Source organism: Astyanax mexicanus, chromosome 19 (assembly GCF_023375975.1).
Source record: "Astyanax mexicanus isolate ESR-SI-001 chromosome 19, AstMex3_surface, whole genome shotgun sequence".
Taxonomy (NCBI): Eukaryota; Metazoa; Chordata; class Actinopteri; order Characiformes; family Acestrorhamphidae; genus Astyanax; species Astyanax mexicanus.
In genome coordinates, this window is record NC_064426.1 from 29,583,707 (window position 1) to 29,607,185 (window position 23,479).

At 39.8% G+C, this 23,479-nt stretch overlaps 1 protein-coding gene across 1 annotated transcript in view; it reads right to left on the reverse strand.

The window, feature by feature from the left end:
• Positions 1-4,844: 4,844 nt before the first annotated feature.
• Positions 4,845-23,479, reverse strand: part of si:ch73-281f12.4 (RA_Radil_like and Myo5p-like_CBD_Rasip1 domain-containing protein) — a 33,803-nt gene continuing 15,168 nt past the window's right edge. The window contains exons 9-16 of the mRNA XM_022673578.2: positions 21,890-22,109; positions 21,635-21,807; positions 14,830-14,974; positions 13,760-13,938; positions 12,800-13,190; positions 8,086-8,228; positions 5,428-5,567; positions 4,845-5,043 (exon numbers count right to left, since the gene is read on the reverse strand). Coding sequence (XP_022529299.2) covers positions 4,944-5,043; positions 5,428-5,567; positions 8,086-8,228; positions 12,800-13,190; positions 13,760-13,938; positions 14,830-14,974; positions 21,635-21,807; positions 21,890-22,109 — 1,491 coding nt within the window. The 3' untranslated portion in view covers positions 4,845-4,943. The remainder of the gene's footprint in view (positions 5,044-5,427; positions 5,568-8,085; positions 8,229-12,799; positions 13,191-13,759; positions 13,939-14,829; positions 14,975-21,634; positions 21,808-21,889; positions 22,110-23,479) is intronic.

Consider the following 23,479-nt stretch of genomic DNA (forward strand, 5'->3'; position numbering starts at 1 on the left):
TTTTGAACTGAACCACTAAAATAAAGGAACTCTTCAACGATATTCAAATTTTTTTTTGAGATGCACTAGTTGTGTATGAGTTCAAATCCAACATAAAATCCAATGAACAGAGACTGTGGGATTTGATAGGGCCAAAAATGAGAGTAATGGGAGTAACGAGGGATTATAAAGCATCACAACAAATAAATGTTAACAAGTAAGTGTTTGTCAAAAAAGACCCGAACCTCCCCAGTACATTCAGTGCCAACACTAACACTGTAAAACATTCTGTACATAATAGCTCCATCAGCCAGTCATTAACCACCAACCTGCTCAGCACTTTCAGCATGACGCTGTGCTTAAACCTCAGCCGACCTGTGCATTCAGCAGATCACAGTGAGCAGGATCTCAGTGTGGGTCCTGTAAACGCTCAGGAGGCTGCAGTGCGTAATGGAGGCCTGCAGAGTGATAGAGCTGAAACCTCAGCGCTCTATAAATGGCATGTGGTGAGCTGGCCTAACACAGCAGTCCCTCCGGGAGACACACCCTTTACTTCACGCTTCTTCCTGCCCACTGTCTCCAGGCAGCGGGGCTGACAGCTGGACGCCTGATTTACCCTGCAGCCGGACATCACTATTTCTGTTTTCATTTATAAACCATTTAAAAGCTAAATCAGTTCAGAGCTGGGCGGTGCCCCTAGAACCCCTTAGAAACAGACTGGCATAAAAATGTTCCAACTATATTAATGTAGCACTTGTTTTTATATGGAGACAAATTCTGAACTTATGCCGAATTGAATAGTAAAAATGCTTACACACGTTACTCCACATTACTGAATGTGGAACATAGAAGCTGTTGGCCGGATATTTCTGGTTGGTGGACTGATTACTATATTCCCAGTGCAGCAGTAACACTGAGGTGTTTAAAAACTCCAGCAGCACCGCTGCTCTGTCTGATTTACTCATACCAGCACAACACACAGTACTAACACTTAATAAACCATCACAACCCTATCATTCAGTGCTAAAAATAATGACCCACCACTCAAATAGTAATACTATTAATAAAATAATACAGTGGCTTGCAAAAGTTTTTACATTTTGTCAATTTACAATCACAAACTTTGTATTTGTTTGTACTCTGTATTTTATAGATATTTAAGTAATAAACCAAAACAAAGTAGCACATAATTGTGAAATGAAATGAAAATGATATTTTGTTTTTGCAGCCTGGTGGAGGCTGCAAAAGACTTGAAACTGGGAAGGAGAGATTTAAGACAATGACTCTAAACATACATCCAGAGCTGCAGTAGAATGGTTTAAATCAAAGAATACTCGTGTTAGAATGGCAGAGCCAAAGTTCTGACCTAAATACCACTGAGCTTCTGTGGCAAGACATGATTGCTGTTCACAGATGCTCTCCATCCAACCTGGCTGAGCTTGAGCTGTTTTATAAAGAACAATGGGGCAAAAATTTTAAGTCTCTAGTAGGGCTGGCCCGAATAGCGTTTTTTGAGCTCCGGATATTCGGCACTGATTCAAAGCGAATATTCGAATATTCGTTTTTTTAAAAAGAGGTAAAAAAAAAAAAAAAAGCAAATCACGGCCCCTTTAATCCACTGAAAAATGTTCAATTTGCTCTGACCGACGAGACATATTCACCCCGGATTTTTGGTGTTTTTATCCCGGATTTTTGTGTTTTCACCCCATATTTTTTTCTGTGTTTTTAGCCCAGATTTCTTTGTGTTTTCATCCCGGAATTTCTGCTGCCCTACACCGCGGCTTATCCGCTGCGTAAGCAGGCTAGGAGGCTGCTGCTGCACGGTTTCTCCGCTGCGCAAGCCAGCCCAGTAAATTGCTGTTTGTGTTTTCACACTTAGGTTATTTGCTTAAAAAAACAAACAAAAAAAAACGTTTGTTCAGGAAGTATTTTATATTCTTAAACATTGTTGATTATATTAGAGGACAGTCATTGTAAACTGTACTTGGTCTATTTCGGTTAAAGGATTGTGCAGGGCATATTACTGATTTTGTATTTTTGCACTTGGGCTATAAGCTCAATATTAAATATTTCGTTTGTTTAGAAATTATTTTATATTTTTAAATCATGTTAAATTATATTAGAGTAGAGGAAAGTCATTGTTAATGACGTTATTGTACTTGGTCTATTTCGGTTTAAGCATTGTGCAGGGCATAGCCGTATTACTGATTTTGTATTTTTGCACTTGGGCTATAAGCTCAATATTAAATATTTCGTTTGCTTAGAAATTATTTTATATTTTAAACCATTTTAAATTATATTAGATAAGAGGAAATTCGTTCAGACATCATTTTTGTAGGCCAGGCTTTTGTAACCGATTTAGCCCCTACTGTTGCCACATTACCCCTTACGTTTTATTATATAAATCAGTTTCGAAGAGCCTGCATTTTTTTTTATCATGTATAATAGAGGTCTGCGCGAGACTGATTTTTAAACGCACTCTTCCACGCTCCCGCGTTTCTGTCTCGTTACCGCGCCGCAAAAAAATTGCTTCTTTTAATCCCGCGCCCGCCCGCCACATACACATTTCTGCCGCTCCCGCCCCACGTTCCGAATATAAATTAAATAAACTACATTTAATGCTTCAAATTTACTTATATATTTATTAAAACAGCAGCGCTGAATAGTGTGGTCCCGTTGCTTACCCAGTCCAAACACCATCGGTGTGTGCGTGTGTGTGTCGGTCCATCCTGCGCGTTGAGAGTTTTCTTTAGGTTTTTTTTTTTTTTTACAATTATTACAGTTTTCTTAACTATTTATTAATTTGCTCCCGCATCGTCTGGATTAAACTCCCGCTCCAGCCAATAACAGTTCAGTTCTGTCCCGCGCGCAAGATATTCTGACGGGACCCGCGAGAACAGAAGTGGTTAGAGTGAGGTGGAACTCTGGAAAGGAGAAAAAAAACGAATATCCGAATACCAAAATTAAAAACCGAATACCTACTCAACGAACGAATATCCGAATACCCGAATATTCGGGTCCAGCCCTAGTCTCTAGATGCACAAAGCTGGTAGAGACAAACCCCGAAGCACTTACAGTTACAATTTCAGCGAATGGTGGCACTACTAAGTATTGATTTTAGGGGGATGAATACTCACGTCACACTTTTCAGATTTTTTGTCTGATAAACAGTAAGTGTAGAAACAATGAGACAAAGTATGTTATGTCACGGCTGATCTGTGTATACACAAAAAAATTCAAGCAACTCAAATACACATGCGCACAAATCCATACTGTTGTACCTTAAAAAACAAGTGCAATTTATTTGACATGAACAATATCACTTATAGAATAGAATATAAATATCACAAACAAAACACTTGTACAAAATACTTCGTAACATCGACATAACACTTTTTCTGGCATTTAGAAACAACTCAAACATTTTTATATGACATGAAGGTCATTATGAAACTGTAATGTCTATAAAAAATAAAATAAAAAATAGACTAGATCAACGATGCTGGTATCTGGAGATAACTTGAAACAATTTGCTCTGACTAGAACATGTAAAAACACTGTTTAAAACAATGCATCTTTGGTTAATATATCTAATGAAGATATAACGTTATTACGTATTGATATTTGCTGTAATATTTGGTGTATAGGTTCTGCATATGTATGTTAAAGTATAATGTTTGAGTTCAAGAAGCTAAAGAGATCATTCTTTCCTTCCCAATATTTTTCCCAATTACTAGAAGTCCACGTACTACTTAATCGCTTAACATACTCCCACCACAGAAGGGTATGGACAAGCGCATGCCTCCTCCGATACAACTCTGATACTTGTCCAACTGCTGCCGATGCAACTTCAGTAGGCAGCCAACATGCCAACAAGGATGATCAGCCAACAGAGAGAGACGATCACCTTTCAAACTCCCACTCATGCAGCTTTGCCATCAAGCTGCCGGCGCTCAGAGGGAGCACAATTGGCCCTGCTTCCACCTGGTGGGTAGATGGCGCTCTCTCCCCACATCACTCCTATGGTGATGTCTGCAGCATAGGGCGTCTGTGAGCTGATGTATTGGAGCCGAGACGCTGCGCTGTCCTCCGAGCGCACTGGCTTCTCGATAATGCTGCATCAGCAGCAGCTCGAAAAGAAGCGGTGGCTGACTTCACATGTATCGGAGGAAGCACGTGTTAGTCTTCACCCTCCTGGTGTGTTGGGGCATCACTAGTGATAGAGGGAGTCCTAATGAGTGGGTTGGGTAATTGGCCGTGTAAATTGGGGAGAAATGGGGAAAAATTTGGGGGAGAAAAAAAAAGAGAGAAAGACGATCACCTGTGGGAGTGATGAGAGGTGGGAGAGAGCACCATCTACCTTTTTAGAGAGGGCATGGCAAATCGCAACACAGGCAATATCCTCTCTTGGGCACCGGCTGCTGATGGCAAAGCAGCATCAGCCGAGAAACTTTCTGTTCTCATAGTGTCATTGTGTCAGTATATTGTCTTAGTACAAATGCAGCTGTTCTTCCCTAAACCATAACCATGCTGCATTTCATGCAGATGACGGATAATTTTTTTTGAACACTGAATAAAAACGACAAAATAAAACGGTAGTAAACACTGGCATAAAAGTCATTTGGTATAAGTATTCGCATCCAAGAGAGATAGAAGAGCTCTAGCATGCTCTTTTAAGTGTTGCCTTGACCCAGAACTCTGTCTGCCTGTGAATCTTACAAAACTTTGATTGAACTGTCAAAAACAGGCTCCCATATACAACCTTTCAAAAAAAGATGTCTAAATAAGTGAGAGCCTTCTTTTCTTTGGTTTAGAACCAAAATTTAGCTCAGCATCTGAGGATTTCAGCCCAGCAGCATGAAGTTAAAAAAAAAAAAAAAAAGATTTAATGAGATTGATGGCTTGTCCCAAATCTCTCAGCTGTCACGAGGCAGTCTATTTTTTTTGGTCAGTCGTCCACGGATTTAGCATCTGGTGATGGAGGTCCTCCCACTGCTCCTGGCTTCGGTTTTGGCCACCAGCAATCTGAGAGAATCTCCTGACGTCCGGATGATCTCCCTACCGCTGTGAGGGACGGAGAGGGAAGCAGAGCATTGGAGGGTTATTTTGGTCAGGATTGCGGTAACTCAGCTTACAGTGCCAAGAATGCCTGCCAGATCTCATCTGTGAAACCTCAGACTTCCTCCTTTAAGCTTTTATCTGAACCTAGGGACAGGCTGGAAGGACACAGGATGGTCCTTCACACGGTTCACTCTACAGGTTTCATTATTTATATACTGAAACATCTACTTTATGACCATTACAATTGTCCTTAATGACAGGTGACTATCAACCAGAACCAGAAGTACTTTATTTGAGCAACTCTTTTAATGTTAACTAAAGCTGGCTTTGCATTGTGGTGTAGGTAGGTAAGCCTATTAAGTGACCTGAGAGAGACAGTATACTTACATGTGATAGTCTACGCCCACAAGACTCACTCCGTTCACAGCCAGGATGCGATCACCCAGCCTGAGTCTCTGGCACTGGGCAGCTGGTGACTCGGGCACCACTGACTTTACATAGATTCCACTCATCCTCAGTGGAGTTTTCTACAGACAAAAAACACAAGAATTCAGTAAAGAACAGAATAGACCAAACTTCCAATACATGGGAACACATCTTATGTGTTTTCTAACCCTGGTTCTTTTACCACTACTTGGGGCAGTGGACTACTACAGACTCAGCAGTTACTGAACACATTATATCTGTTTCCAGCACAAGCATGGTTGATGTGGTTGTCTTGTCTTTTCTTCAATGAGTAGTGTCATTCCTGGTTTTGACAAATCATTGTAGGTTGCCAATCGAGCTGTAGGAGTTACCAATCTACAAACACACCAGCAGCAGACACAACATTGCCTGTGTTTTAAGTTTAGACTTATTTATCTTGCGAAATCAGCATGGGACCTGTTGATCCTAATCAACTCTGTGGACACAGAAAGAGCATTGAGTCCAGCATCATTGCAGGATGTTCTGTGACACTTTACAATAAAGGTACATTAATTAACAGTACTTACTGCAGAACGTCTCTACTAATTATTAATTAACATTAATTAAGACATTATTAAAAATTACCAAGTCATTTAACTAATGTCTCAATTTATTATTATTCATAACATAATGAACCATTACAATTTAGTAGTGTTTTAGTAATGTCTTAACTAGTACAAATTTATAATTTATTCAGCCATTATTTAACTATTTATTAGTGTATTTTTAATTTATTTTAGCTATTTGGGATTAGTGGGACCTAAAAAGTATTAAAACCAAACTGTGTCTTCATATAGGGACAGTAGTTTATTTTAACATTTAAGAAGGATATTTGCTATTTGGAAAAAAAAGCACCCAATTAGTCCAAAAACTAAATTTTAGCTTACTACAGTTAGTAAATAAACTACCGTAGTTTCAACCTTAAAACTGGATGAGAATTTCTACCTGCCCTATGTTTCTGCCTGGACTGGCTGTAGAAAAAATGGACTGGAATCCCTGCCATCTTTGTTTCAATCAATTGAGTGTAATGTTGTCACATGACCACTAGATGGTATGAACAGTGATGGTATGATATGATATGAGGCCAAAGAGTCAATTTTAAAAAATAAAGAGTCACAGAGAAGCAGAAATGTAATGTCCCCTTATGAGCATGCAGGGTCTCAAGAGGTTAAATGACTATTTGAGGTTGATTAAATGACTGCTGTAAAATGTGGAACTCCTTTTTTTTTTTAATAAATCCCATTTTCCTGTGAATTTAGTATGGTCTAAGACACAAGATAATACATAAGCTGTGCTCTGTAAGCTAACTGTCCTGAACTGAACCTAATTCCAAAAGCTCTCACTGAGAGTTTAAACACTCCTGAGCTATGAAAACAAAAGTAACAGATGTAGCAAAAACATTATTGGATGAATATGTGAAAATATATAAATAAGTTTAAAATGGTCTGATATTGCTGCTTAGTTTGCATATATATAAACTTTAAGGGCTTGGAGTCAACAGCATGTTTTTTTTATTTTAAAACTTTAAATTCAAACTCATTTATTTTCAACATATCAGAGAAAATTCAACAATGTAAATTCTGATTAAGAAAATACAGGTATTTGTATATTTATTTATGTTTTGACATTATGAGAAAAGTGCTTCAAAAGTTAAGGTTAAGTGCTTATAAAAGTTAAATCAGAATGCTAGAGGCTGACTTTGTTCCACACAAAATCCACCAAAACATTCACTTCTTAAACTCCACTTTACTGTTTTAGTTGGTGTTATTGAGCAGGAAAGATAAGACAAAGGACCTCCATAAAAGGTATAAATACAATCGCATTTAGACTAGTGTTTCTAAGGACAAGTGTGATGAGTCACTTAAATAAAAACACTGTTTTATTGTCCTTGAGTGATCCAGCATGGTGTCATAAGCAGGTCGCCAGCAGGATACACCCACTTCATCCCATTGTCTGCATTATATTGTTTGTGCTACCAAATGACCAAATGAGGTTTAGGGAAAAGCAGGGGCCACCTCACTTTCAGTCACCATCTCAATACAGCCACTATTATTGACTTCAAAAGAGCCTTGGCTAGGCTGAGTTAAAGCCATTTACCTCCTACTGAGCAATTTCCAGTAAAACCTGACCCCCTCAACACCTACCTCCATACCAAGCTCCCCAATCAGCAACCTTGAGCAAAGCAGGAGTGCTAAACAATGCTGCCTTTATTGTCTACACATGTACCACCACCACTGTACCGGCCCAAACAAGCAGCAATTATTTTTAGGCTCAGCAGTTGCTGACTGGCCTAGTTTTGGAACTTTTACAATGTCAGTCAGACAAGGAGCTCAAGTTACAACTTGAGATTTGAGACTTGGTTTAAAAGTAATCGCTCTTATTAAACTGCAATGCAGTCAAGCTATTTTTAGCTTATATTTCATACCACATGCCATTAGACAGGAACTAGTATAGTAAGCATCCCACAATTTTGCCATGACCATTGGAACATAAAAGCAAAGGAATGATGGACTAAAAAGCAGTGAATAAGCATATAGGGCCTCCTGCTTTAAATTTAAATAAGATTTGGACTAAACTAACCAGTCCATCCACCAGTGCCAAGCCGAGGCCATGCGGTCCTTTCGACAGCTCTATGGTGAACACTTCATCTCTCTCATCCTCATCGTCGTCTTCTTCCTTTCTCTCATCCTGTTGACCTGCAGCTGCCAACAGGCCATTCTCAACTGAGGAAACAAAACAATGATATCACATCAGTGTCCACACATGGTTTGTCTCACTGTCCCAATGAAAATCAAGCTTATCCACTAAACAAAACCATGAAACATTAAATCTGAACTGTCTTCAAGAATTAGGCTTAAAAATAGGATGCCACATCTAATGCTGGTTCTTTTATTTACATGTAAATAGCTATTTAAAAAAGCACAAGAAAATCTGGAAGATCACATGGTTAACACATACATGCACAGTTTGGTATTTGCACTGGTGATTTTAAGATTTTTGTTTGTGTCAAGTAAATTAAAAATGCCTTATATTTATAGTTCAGATTAATATATTCTGTAAGCAATAATTATCCTTTAATAAGTGCAGGCTATTACAATATAAGACTTTTACAAACAAATTTTTGTGATAAATGGTAAGTTTTGATAGTGTTAATAATAAAAAAAAAAAAATTATTTAGACTACGTTGACTGCATAGCGTAGCAGCCGGCACCAGGATTAATGGCGGTGCTCAGAGCTAAAGCTAGCATTATAGAAGGTAAACAGAGGTTTTTAATTAGCTTCTTGTGCACTTTAATAAGGTTTGTAGCTACTTTGAGGCTGGATAACGGTGGAAAAAAACTATTTATTGGGTCAAATTATGCCCCGTAACCCAGTCTGAAGGGTGTTTGGACAATTTTTGGACGAAGATTTCTGGATCTTGGAACGCTGTGGGAGAATGGAGATGGGCTATTCATCAGAGGTAAGTACTTTTTATCATGTTCAACTACACCAAAAGTCCATTTTACACCAGAGTTCTCCATTAACAGACTCCAGTATCTGATCAGGACTCTTTATTGGCAGATGAGTCAGACTTATGGGGCAAAAATGTGATCGGGACACCCCTACTTAAAAAGTGCCTGTGCACGACAGCTTACACAGGTCTGTAAAGTGGTAACTGTACTGGCTTGGTGAAAGCATGCTAGTGGCACAGCAACAAGAGAGGGAATATAAATGTGTTTTCTTTCTTTGACTAAAAAAAGACAATTCATCCACTGTTTATACTGGCAACTAATACTAGAGAGCATGCATCAGCATCAAATAACATCAAACAGGTAGCACTACAGAAGTGAAATTCACATGCAGTGGTATCAAACTGAGCAAACTCTATAAGCCTGCATTCACTGTTAGTCAACAAGTTGCATATGTCACCCCCAAATTTGTCTCTCGTGGGTGTGCTTAAGGCCATTCGAGTTGTTGTGTGTGGGTGTGTACAAGGTCCAGCTTCTGACAAGAAAATGTAACAGCCAAAACAAATAATACATACAGTACCAGTCTGGACAAGTTTGGACACACATTCACATTATTTATTATATTTGTTCTATATTTGTATTATTTACTACATTGTAGAGCAGTATTAAAGACTTAAAAACTATGAAGGAACATGTATGCAACCTGACAAACATCCAACCCAGTTGTTTTGGGACGAGTTGGAGTGCAGAGTAAAGGAAACTTCTTTAAGACAGTTCTACTTCATGAAAACTGACAGAGAATCAACCAAGAGTGGTCAAAGTTGGCATCAAAGCAAAATTTGGCTACTTTCAAGAATCTAGAGTATAAAACATATTTTATCTTGTTTAATACTTTAATTGCATATGCATTCCTTTATAGTCTGAAAGTAATCAATATTAATCGACAGCGTAGAAAATAATAGAAGTAAAAATAAAAATAAAAATAAATATATAAATGTATATTTAAACTGAGGTGTATCCAAACTTTTTTTTTAAAGCTTGCAACTAAATATACGTAATAATAACGATTAATAACTAAATTCAAAATTATTCAAAACAATAAAATAATCAAATGCGTTGGGTCTGATCTCTCCATGGTGGTAGATCTTCAGGACCAGCTTTAAGCACCCCAGTTTGCGCCTCATAGCTGCTCCTTCTAGCCTATTAAGATATTGTCTGACAACAGTGCAATCTTGTGGCTCATGCATCAAAGCAGCAGCAGTAAGGCAGTGAACATAAACTTTGATTTAAAGTCATAGTAAAAACTGCTGTCAAAAAATGAAGAGAAAAGGACTAAGCACATGTGGTGGAGGAAGACAAACAGTAGAAACATTCAAAGATAACTTATGCTAACCATAAATAGAATACCCTACTCAACTTCTCTCCCCTTTAAACACTGATTGTGTAAAAGATAATAATAAAATAAACGAGTCCATCCACCAGCGCCTCAATATTAACCAATGTAGAAAATAATAAAAATAAACAAAAAACATTAAATGAGAAGGGGTGTATCCAAACTTATGAGGTACTCAACAAATAATTCAAAACAGAAAAATATTTAAACACATGCGGGTCTGTTCTCTCTATGGTTGTAGATCTTTAGGACCAGCTTTAAGAAGTGTTTTAAAATGTCAATTTGTGCAACCATTAATTCACGGTTAAAAAATCACACATAAGAAAAGACTTACTCTGCTGCCGGTTAGTGTGAATGCACAGAATTTACATTGTTTACATCACATTATAATCAAGCCTATGATAGTAGTGTAATTCACAATTCAAATAATGCCATAAAAGGTAAATCTAGGGAATTAAGTGTGCAGATCAAAGGGCATTCCCAAAAAAATCCAGCTACCCTATTTTGAATTTTCAATCACATGCATCAATAACTGCTATTCCTTCAGGCCTGCAGGACCACAGGGGTCTTGAGTGTGCCGTTCTTTGCATGGTCTGCTGCTCTTCTGATGTTACTCCCCCATCACAACAGCAACAGTAACACCCCCCATTCCCTAAAACTGTTCACACCCCGGCCCAGCACCCTGAACAATGCCAGTCCTGATTAAGATTCCACCCAGCAAACCAACTGTAAATTCCCATGACGCTTTATCCACCGCTCTTTTCTCTCCTGACATCACCACCTCTCTGTAATTCTTGCTCCAGATTATAGGATTAGCCCGGCTACCAAAATAGCGTGACGTGTTAGCAGGGAAAACTAGTGTGGTTGAACGGGAGTCTCTTTGATTGGAGTGGGGAAACTCACACCCAGTCCATACAGGGGCTGTGGAGAGGAAAAGCTGGATGACTTGTGTCAGAAACGTTCGGTTTATTTGTGGTGGACAGTGTGGTTAGAATTTTAAAGAAATCACAACAGTCCGGTTGTTGCTGGGGTCAATGAATTGGAGCCATAATCCTTTGTGAAAGAATATTGACCCCTGCCTTTTTCTAGGGGGCTTAAAGCTTGAACTGCCCTATGACCATTTGTGAGGGTTAACCCCTTCTAACCATGTGTTGATGGGAGCCACAGTGCTGGAGGGAACTTTTTATGATCACTTTTCTGTGATCTGTTTCACAGAAAAGTTTGACTTGGCATTAACATGCAACCTGGATGATCTAATCATCGGAAGTGGCCAGCTGAATTACAGGTGTGAATGGGGTCGAATGTGTCTTGAGAACGTATTGCTATCTAATTATTTAAACCACATTCAGAGGGGATCTGAGATCCATATGACCACATTATAATTGTAGTGTGGACAGTAAAGAACTTGGATGTGTGTCTGACAACACCATCCTCCATCCAACAGAGTTAGCCAAACACGCTACATGAACAAGCTGATGGATAATGGCAGTACTTGTGGTTAAGCAAGTACATCTAGTTGGCCTAATGCCTCCCTCTGGAATACTCTTCCCAAATAGCATAAAGAGTATCACCCCAAGCTTGACTGATATATGGTGCCATTGGCCGAAACTGGGTATCAGCAAGGTGAAATTGGGCCAGATGTGTTTTATACTTAGCAAATAGAGAGTTGGCAAAAACAAACTTACATATGAATACCATATTAAACCTAGAAACCGGGGTGTTGGCACATGTGGCTAGGGCAAATTCTCAGATTATCCTCAAAAGCCAGGGTGTTGGCATGTGTGGTTTGGGCTGACTGTCATATTATACTCGGCAACCAGGGTGTTAGTACAAGCTTCTCGAGCCAATATCCGTGAAAGCAGCTTTTGACAGAGTTTTACACATTACACATTCAGGCACATCCATTTCTGTAAATATGACAACATTCTTAGAGGTTGAAAAGTTCAACTTGTTGTGCCGATAAAGCTAATTGGGCTCTCCTAACACTCCCTTCTTCCCTCCCCAATCCTAACACCAAACCAGAGCCAGAGCACACAAAGAACCACTTTCACATCCACCCTGCTACCCCTGCATGACCTAAGCAGTCTGGCATCCAAAAACAACAGACCTGAGGAGGAAACGACCCATCCTTTGAACTTGGGGAACACCCCACAGGGTGAACATGCTTAAGACCTTCTCTTAGATAGCTGAAAGGGGAGTGGAGGAGACAGCGCTCCAGGTCGTTCATATTAACCGTTAACTCAGCGTGGGCCTGAGGTCATCGCCTTGAACAGAACGTCTCCATGCTTAGCTGCAGTATTCACATCCCTCAGGCAGTAAGAAATCCCTATGGCAGATTTACTGACTGCAGAAGCATTTTGTTTATCAGAACCTGGTGGAGCAAGAGGATATGTGTTCCTGGGTTTATAGCTACCACAAGTTTCCTAAATTCATCAGAAGAATTGATTATTACCTTTCTTAAGCTGACGGATTGCCTCCTCCTGCATGTTGGCCTCTAGCTCAGCTAGTTCAAGGCCTTGGGGTGTGTTGGGTGGGGTAAGCAGGCAGGAAGGGTCCAAGGCCAGGCTTTTGTGGTATCCCAGGTCCGTTTCCCCTGGCAGGTTACTCTGGAGCTCCAGGTTCTTCAGTTTCTGGGCCAACACTGCTTCACATGAGCTCAGGTCACCAAGAGATTCCTTGATATGAAGGGGTGATGCAGACAAACACAGCTGTTCCTCTGCCTCAGAACCAACACCGATGGCTGAGTCAGGGGTGGTACAAGAAGCACTGAGCTCTGGATCTGTGCCAGACAGCGAAGATGATGTCTGTGTGTCATCCATCAGGTCCTTGCCTTTTTTCAGGTCCTGGAAAAAGAAGAAGAATTAGAAGAAGAAGAAACTGTCAGCACAGTACTTATTGGTATAGAACCACCACCTTCATCACCTAGGCCTATCACAACATTAGATGATCAAGTTATTATACATTAAATGGACATAAGGTTGATTACAATATCACCAGGTAGAGTCCATTAAAGTAAATCAATTTACCCAACCAACTCACCCATAATGCCGACAAATGTCAGGAGGGTGAAGACTAGGACATGCTTTCCCTAACATATGTAAAACCTGACTCTTTTCCAACTGCTGCTAATGTAGCATAACCATGCAGCCAGCATGCTCTGTGGAAAGCGCAGTGACGCAGTTTGGATACAGCAGCAAAGCTGTCTCAGACTCCAGCTGCTGATGACAAGCAGCATGTCCCGGGATATAAACCGGCAATCCTCAGATTATAGTGGCAGCGCCTTAGTCCGCTGGACCACTCGGAGAGAACATTCTTAAAATGACAATAATATTGTTTCGCACAAACACACTTATTGTGACGGGTCAAGTATCACCAAATAATCATGTTGAAGAAGTTCAATCTCCCATATTACCTGTTGAGGTGGTGCTTCATTTTGTATTGGAGTGATTGGGAGGGAGTCAATGAAATCCTGCAAGTGCTGAAGCTGGGAGAAGAAGTCTGGCTCTGTAATGGGCTTTCCGAGCTCCAGGTGAAAGGTACTGTTGGGCAGGATGAGTGGAGGATGATTGTCGAAACTCTCCAGAATTTCAGCTGGAGGAAAGATGGAGCTATATATTATTATGTGAACAAAACTCCTCGGCACCAAAATACGCTATGTGGACAAAAATATTGGGACATTCAATCATTTTACTGTTCCCTCTAAAATCAAGGGTGTTCAAAAATAGGAATTTATCAAATCAAATCAAATCAAATTTATTTGTATAGCGCTTTTTACAACTGGTGTTGGCACAAAGCAGCTTTACAGAAACATGATTACAGGACAAAGAATCAGGCAAAACATTAAACATAGAATATACATAATACAGAACCCCCAGTGAGCGCGGAGGCAAGGAAAAACTCCCTCAGAGCTGCAGGAGGAGGAAGAAACCTTGGGAGGACCAAGACTCACATTAAAGGGGGGACCATCCTACCACTGGTCAAATGGCTTTTAAATTAATTTTAAAAAGTCTTTCATACATCCACATAGGTTTTATATATTCAGGTGTATAGCAGCTCCACTAATGGCTTATAGAGTAAGATGGATGATGAGCAGCTGATCTGCTCCTGCTACTGTTGGAGTATTTTTACTGTGCGAGCAAATTCAGTGTTGGTAAGCTGAGGATGTTGGACGTTAAACACCTCATCTTATCCCCATCTCATCCCCAGACTGCCACGCACTGTAATTACACTTTGGGCGTGCATTTCAACAGAGATCCACGTAAACACAACAGTGAGTGGAAATGGAGGAGCTACTGAACGCAATGTCATATGACAGAGAAAGCCTGAAAACTCACTGCTCCTCCTGTTTTTTTAATTGCAGTCCGGATGCAAGAGTTTTATCACTGGGTAGAAGTGTGAAATATTTTTCACAGACGTCCCACTGAGAAGTGAATCCCGTCTGGATAGGGCTTTAAAGTAACTGAATGCACTTATTCAACTCACAGGTTTGGAGAGCAGCTTCTGCTTCCTCTGAAGAGGGAGTCCAGCAGGAGGGGCAGGTCCTGCCTGCATTGTATTCCCTCAGCATATGGTGAAGCTGTGCAGGGTTGAGGTGTGGGAATTCAGCTCGAAGAGATGGCCAGGATGCCTTCATTAAGAGAGATGCACACAGACCAAAAATAAATTATAAATAATTTGTACTGTAAGGGGTAAGATAATAATGGGTTTATAAACACGTCACCGGCTATACAGTTAAAAGATATCATGGTACAACAACTATTATGGTGAAAACTATTATGGTTTCTTTACTGTTCCACTGTATTAAACAATCCCAAAAACAAACGGTTAAAAGGTAGACTTCGGAGTGAGTCTGTTTTGAATGGGATAAAATGGGATAACCAGCTAAAAGGTTAAAGGAAAAGTTTTTTTGGCTTGATTCAAGATGCATTACATTTAGGGATACACAGAATATTCGATGACTGAAATTTTTCAGACAAAAAGTGTCCAAAAAAAAAAAAATCATTTTTGTCTGTTCAAAGACAAGACAGAATAATTTATACTAAACACTTTTAATATTAGCACACATTCTATTTGTGACAAAACAAATCAGTTCCGAAATATTAGTTTGTCCTACGACTTTTGACTCACTCTGTAATTCATATACAAGTAATATACAACTGTGCCAGTCCTGAGTGAGACCATCTAAAAGGTCTATATATAAGTCAAAGCTCTAACTCTTCTACATATTTGCTGAAGTAAGTGATTAACTAAAAACAAAACAAGACATCACTAAAATGCCCAGCATAACATTCTGCCAAAGAGCTTTAACAAAAGACTGCTTTGTTAATATACTGTAAATTAAAGGAGGCAAATGATAGAGTACTGGGAATGAACAGTGTATTTCACAGCCAAACCACTTTATATTCTGACAGGAGCCCAAAAAACTCCCAACACTTATCTGTAATTAACCAACCATTTCTTCTTTCATTCTTTGGTCACATATAATCTCATACATACAAGCACACACTAAAGTAAGGCTGCAGTATGATGTAGTATGGTAGTATTCAGAGGTCTACGCAGACATTCACACAGTTTGAACACAAACAGATGGGGTGCTGACAGAGTCACTTAATCAGAAAAACAGAACCACTCTGGGAGGAACCTTCAAGTTGCCCCAACATGCCAGCTCATCAGCTCATGAGGCCTCCTGAGGAAACTCCCACTTACTTACAGCTGTCTGCACAAAGAGGGGAGGCCGATGTGAGGGAGCTTTCTGAACACAGGCTCTCATTTCCAAAACACTTTCATGTGTATCCATGGTGTGTTTATGAGTAACTACTACTTCGTGGGATGAATGTGTATGGGAATTTCTTAGGCCTGTCTGGGCCAAACAGCCAGCAGCTTTTGGAAGGAGCTGCCCTTGTTGTGTTGATATGAAAAGCAGTTTTGCTTTAGAAATTTAATTTGGTCTAACAGACAGGAACTTTGGCTAAAAACCTCAGCACATTCCTGAGAACACCAAAAACAGTGCTCTAATGCTCCCAGCAAGGCGGTCCCAGAAATGACAGACGTAAAAAGGGAAAAGTATAAGTGGTTGAGCACACTGTTGGCTTCATAATGCAAACCACAAACTGTGCCCTAGTGCCATGGGTGGAACAGTTAAAACCAGGATCCTAGCAACTGTACCATGCAACAGCGGTTAATGCTAAACAGAATCAGCCAAATTGAGCTCAACTGAAATACGAGATAATATTCTGCAACACGTGATTTGTCATTTTATGGCAAACTGTGTGTGGCAACATGCACATGGCTGCTTTCCTAGTATCGCTCTACACATATGAGCCACACTCCCGAGACACAATGTGAATGATAGCGATCCAATGACTCAAATATTGAAGGATGGTCAGACATGCAATTTTTTACATGTCAACGAACTGTGTTTCTGTGATCTTATTTGGTCAGGTGAACAGAAATAACTCTGTCCAAAAAATATTTAATATAAGTCCTTTTTCTTTACTGAAGCCATTACAGGAAATGAACCATCTAAATGTTCCACTTTTTGTTCAGGAAAAAAAACTGATCTCATCTAGTCACACGGGGGATGCATTTTAATGACATTTTATTCACCAATCAGTCCAATGACAGTCCAAAGTATTGTGGGAACCTACACAATAACACCCAAAGGAGCTTTTGTAACATCCCATTCTAAATCCACTGGAATTATTGTGGAGTCGGTGCCCCTTCACATTTTTTCTGCACAGCACTTAGCATTTGAATACCCCACTGTGTAAATTTGTAGATGTGTGCTTTCATTTTTAATAATACCACTCAAAGTTGAGGGGAAAGTATCTAGATGGAAAGAGAAATTTCAACAGCTGACTTGTTGCAGCGGTGCAACAATCCTATTACAATACAATGCTAAAGTTCAGTGAGTTTACATCCCTACTATGCTTGATTTTTAAAGGTTGTGGCAATGGCACTGAATAAAGTACATCCCAATACCTTTGTCCATATATTGCACATATACTGTTGTATATTAGGTGCAAAAATAGAGCAAAAAGTCCAGAGCCTCAATCATTTCTCTATCCCCAGTACTGCCAGGCACCAGGCAATTATAGTTAGATAGGGAAAACCCTATCTGATAGCACAACTGTTTTCCCTGACAGAAACAGGTTTGCAGTTCTGCTGATCTTTCAAAAAATAGACCACAAAAGCCGAAGAGCAGAATCATCAGCGGGTGACGAATCACGATGAGGGCTCAGCTAATGTGTGGTCAGCTAAAGAACACGAGGAACTACACGCAGTACATGCGATATTCCACATGGTCAGAGCCAGCTATGTAAGCTCATTTAGAGTCTCATCTCTTCTGAGTGAATCTGATTAACCATGAATGAAAGACAAACAAGATTAAAAAAGCCCTTCACTCCTGGGTGTGATTATCTAATAGGTTTAAAACTGAAGAAGCCAAAGCTCTTGTACTTGTGCCTACTGACAACATGTTTCTGTAAACTTGCTGGAGTACTGTGTGATTTGTTTTGGTCCCAAGGACACTGGCTAGTGGTAGTGATGTTGTAATACTGGTATTTTTGTAACTATAAATATAAATATAAAAACTTACATTTTTTATCTAATTATTAATACCAATTTTAACATTTAGCCCTTTGTTAGGGAGTAGTCTTCTAATCACTGGGCTATGCTCATCCCTAGTGAACTTCACCTTTCTTTTCCAAAGAAAAGCCTTTTAAAGCTCTTCCTGGGAAAGATGAGTCTTGTTGACACCTTGTAACATTTGTAAAGCCCTTTAACATAACAATTACCCAAGACAACTTCCTCAAACAATTAAACTTTAACGGGATCCCATATTGCAGTAAACAACAAACAACACAGATGCTTTAAAGCACCGATTTATATCATACTTTCTGTGCCAACATCCACTATTGGTATTTCCCAGTCCAATTTCTATACTTCTGGTTGCCAGATATGGAACAGCATTAGCATGTTTTTAAAAAGCTCCTTGACTAAAGACAGTTTCAATATATTTATAACATGAGTAAATATTTTCAAGGCATTTAGATGGAGACTGCTCAGAGTCCAGAAGGACTACAAGACAAATGTCAAACTGGACCATGATAGATATTTTGCAAGCTTACTAGGGCTGGGCGATATGGCATTAAAAAACTTTTGCCATATTTAAGGGTATTGTTGCAATAACATTATTCTTTGCAACATGACAAAATATACTTTATACGTACAGTGGAAGCAAAATCATCTATAAAAGGTTTGTCTATTTACTATACCAAAACTTACCAAGATCATGACCTTTGTATAATACAGGTGCTGGTCAACGAATTAGAATAATTTGAAATAGTGCAATCATGAAATTCTTTGAATGCATTTTTTGTGCAGAAAGCAAATCAGGTGCTCACCGCACCTGTCCTACTCGTTAGACTAATCACAGAACTCGTTACCTGGAAAAAAATTTGCTCACCTGAGCTTTCCAAAAGGCCCATTTAGGCCATTTAACTGGGACACTGTTGTTTTATTGAATTAGAATAATGGAGAAACCGTTTCATTGAATTAGAATAAATGCTCGAATTTTTGTTTTCTGTGAAGAGTGTTCACTGTGCAGTATAAAGTCAGGGTTGAGTAGAATTTCTAAGTTGTAAAATCAATCATGGGTAAGCAGCACGACCTCTCAACCGGAATAGTGGCTCAAATTCAAGCCCTTCGCCAACAAGGCTTGACCCAAACTAAAATTGCTGAGCAGCTCGGCATCAGCCAGTCTTCCGTCTGCAAAGCTCTCAAGAAAAACTGCAGCAAGCGCACCAACTGTTCCGGCGTCCGAAAAACTTCTGCTCGCGACAACAAGCAGCTGAGAAAGATCGCAGTCAGCAACCGGTTCAAGTCCACTTCCGAGCTCACCGACTTGTGGAACAAGCAGACCGGCGCTGACGTCTCCAGATCAACCACTTACCGTCGTCTGCGCGAACTCGGCTTCAAATCTCGCGTTCCAGCAGTAAAACCGATGCTGAACAAGAAACAAATGGAGAAACGGCTGAAGTGGGCCAAAGAACACGGCGAGTGGACTGCTGAAGACTGGCAGAAAGTGGTCTTCAGTGACGAATCACGCTTCTGCATCTCCTTTGGTGACCAAGGTCCTCGTGTCTGGCGTCGTGGTGGCGAAACCTACATCCACGAGTGCGTGAAAAGATCCGTCAAGTTTCCCCAGAGCCTTATGGTCTGGGGATGCATGTCCGCTCGAGGTGTAGGGAAACTCTGCTTCCTCAAGAAGACTGTCAATGCTGCCGTATATCAAGATGTTCTGGAAACTTTCCTGATTCCGACTGTTGAGGAACAGTTCGGCGAAGAAGACTTCATATTTCAACAGGATCTTGCACCGGCTCATGCGGCAAAGTCGACTAAAGATTGGTTCACTAAAAAACAGCTTGAAGTTTTGGCATGGCCGGCCAACTCGCCTGACCTCAATGTCATTGAAAACCTTTGGGCCATCGTCAAGCGGAAAATTCGCGACAGAAAGCCTACTACGCTGGACCAACTGAAGCAGAACATCGCCACTGCCTGGGAAGCTGTGAGTGCGGAAACTTGCGACAAGCTGGTCAAATCGATGCCGCGGAGACTTCAGGCAGTCATACAAGCCAAGGGGGCAGCCACAAAATACTGAGAAAGTGATGATTGTAATTATAATAAAAATTATTCTAATTCAATGAAACGGTTTCTCCATTATTCTAATTCAATAAAACAACAGTGTCACAGTTAAATGGCCTAAATGGGCCTTTTGGAAAGCTCAGCTGAGCAAATTTCTTTCCAGGTAACGAGTTCTCTGATTAGTCTAACGAGTAGGACAGGTGCGGTGAACACCTGATTTGCTTTCTGCACAAAAAATGCATTCAAAGAATTTCATGATTGCACTATTTCAAATTATTCTAATTCGTTGACCAGCACTATAATAATAATAACAATAATACAACAAAAACCTACCACATATTTAGTACACAGAAATAAACAGCAAACAAGAACGTGAATATATTAGATAGTAAAAAACTAATTTATTATGTAAATTTTTGGACAACTTAAACAGACTGCAGGTTCTTAGTTTTGGCACTATCAGCACAGCGTACAGGAGAGTTGCCCGCAGCGAACAAAGACAATGGAACGGTTTAAAGGAAATAAATATTACCACACTACCTAAAACACTGTCACAGTAGACTGCACTTGACACCTTAAGCCAGCCCCTTTGTTGATGCAACAGATTTGCATAGTACTGCATGAGGTCATTGCTGTATTTATGAAGGACCTCAAGGACTTTGAGATGGTGTTTTAAAATCATAAACCATTTACCTCAGTTACTACAGCCACGTCAGTGTATAACAGACTTGCTGAACATGCTAAACACCAAAACCTTTTTTGTACACAGGTTTCTTTCTTGTAGTTTTTTTTTTTAATCCAATTTTAGTCATAATCAATTTCCACTAACTAGGTAGAATCGGCTTCCTCCAAGACATGGATGTCACCAAGTTTTCCTACTAATTCAGCAGGTCTTGCCACCTGTAAAGCTAAGTTAAGTAAACAAAACTGTAATTCTAAAAAAAAAAAAAAAAAAAAAAAACCCACAAAACATTTCAGACAAGTTAGACAATCAAGCGAGCAATGGATGTAAATCTACACAGATTGTTCTCCTAAAAACTGTTTATTTGGGTAAGCAAAGCACTTATGTTTATGTACAGTAAGCTTAGATTTCCACTAAAGACGGACCATTAGCGGCTAACCACCCGGTCCCGGTAAGACAGGGTGATATTAGCTAGCTGTTCATCCCACGTTTTAGTATGGCAAACACGCAGAATACAGTTCGATTTATTTGTGTCTGGACAGCAAAATCTCTAGTGCTTAGCGCGGTTAGCAGCTAATGCTAATACTGCTGGAGAACTAAACTGAAACTCTTTTAGAACTCTAAACTGAAACGCTGCACTTCAGCAGTCCCTTTACTGCTTCTTACAACCTGACTGGTAAAATTCCTACATAAAGCGCACTGGATTATAAAGCGCACTGACAATTTTGGGGAAAATGAAAGGATTTAGACGTGCCTTATAGTGCCAAAAATACAGTCAATCTCACCACTCAGAAGCCAAAGAAGCTTCTAAAAACCAGACTGATAGGTTGGTCTGATGATTTAAGACAACAGATGTATTTGCCCTGCGTTAACACTCTACATTCAGGTACAGCAAAGCAAGGCAAACAGAAGTCACGTCTCATTTAAGAGGGAAATGCCCAAAGCATATAGCAAACATACCTGTAGTAAGGTCTCCTTAGGTGTGGCCAGAAGGTTGACGGCTGATGAGAGTTTCTGAAAGAATTCAGCAGCCAGATCAGCCAGTCCAATGCTCTGAGCCCAGTCCATCAACAAATCCAGATTAGCCCGAATCTGCACTCCTCTCGACCACTGGTAGAACCCTCCTCCAGAACCTAAGAACCAAATCAAGGAAGCCTTAAAAGAGCTCTAGATGCAATCATTAACAACCTATTATAGTGAGTGTGTGGTTCTCACCTCTTTCCATGAGAATATTGAAGAGTGAGGCATTGGTAAAGAAAAACAAATAGGCCAGGAGCTGCGAGGAGATCTCTGTGTGCACCTGGAAGGTGTTAAGTAGCTGTAGTGCCTTCTTCAGAACACCCAGGATGTCGCCGACGCCCACAGCCATGCGTAGCTGCCCACTTTCTGAGAACGGGTTGCTGTCCAGCAGTCCTGGCAGCACTGCATACAAACTCTGTCCAGAGAAAAGAGAGAAATTTAGGCTTCACGTGTATGATCATTATATCAGTGGCATGTAATGAGAATAATAAAATTAATCACAATACTGCCTGGGACAACATTATCACCCAAAATAAATGATAGTGACAGGCAAAGGCAGAGCACACTAAAAACAGGGTGTGGGTTAGAATTGTGAGTTTACTAATGTAGTAAGTAAAGAACAGAAAAGTGTGGTAAATAATTTGTTAATAAATTGATAAATAACTATTTTAAAAAATAAAATTATCAAATTAGTCGATTTTCAAAATAATCATTAGGTGTTATTTGTCATGTGTATGATTTAAAAAGTTCATGTAAATGCCCCAAAGCAAAACCAACAACCTGCAGATAATCTCTGTACACACCGAACAGTCAGATAAAGAAACAAGACTGAATTTAAGCAGAGTGTGCAGTCGTTAGATAGCTGCATATCAGTTAGTCCCAGCAGTCCACTGTGAGACAGTAACTTCAGAGAAGCAGATTCTGTATGTTCTTCCTGAAACCACAGGAAGCATGGCAAAAACAGACTTCCACTCAGAGCACAGATATACGTCTAAAACTCAGCTCTGCAGTCTGGAGAAACTCTCAGCACTGACAGTCCATTGTTCCTCCTGCAGTGAGAGTTTTAGGAATTACAGAGATAAGAGGAGCTCACAAACACACTTACATTCCCCACTGGCTCAATCTCTGAACCCCTCACTGCACAGATAACGGTCATGATTACACGACTGTGAAAGACTACAAAGTCGAGGATAAATAAACAGACTGGACCTTGCTGGTATTTAATCTTATAGTAGAAAGGCTATCCCCTAAACCATGTGGAATTAATATCACTACAGTTAATGTGGAAGATCATAAAAGAATACAGGAAGCTTCTGTTTAAACAAAGGGCTACTGACCTTCAGTTAAGAGTTAAAAACAATTTACTGGAGAACTTCATACTAAAAACAAAACTTTAAATGGAACTTTGTTTACTTTAGCAACAGTTTACAGCACAGTAATTACATGTTAAGGCAAGGAACCATCTAAACCATTCCATCTGGAGATTTACATTTATGGAGCTTGTGAAACTCAACAGCTATGTCCCAAATGCATTTAGTACTACAATACTGTAAAAGTGTATGCTCTATACCAGGTTTAAGTAATTTATTCAGAACCTCTTGCTGAAATAATCTTGCTCAAATTGGCTGCATCTTGCTGTGGAGATTTGTGAAGGCGCAGTAGCCATAACAAACTGAAAATCATGTTTTTGCACATTTTTCTACAAAATGTTTCAAACTGTTCATGATGTTTTTGTCAGATTTCATAAGTGATGTAAAATATGTTGTTCAAATGGCAATTAAATTT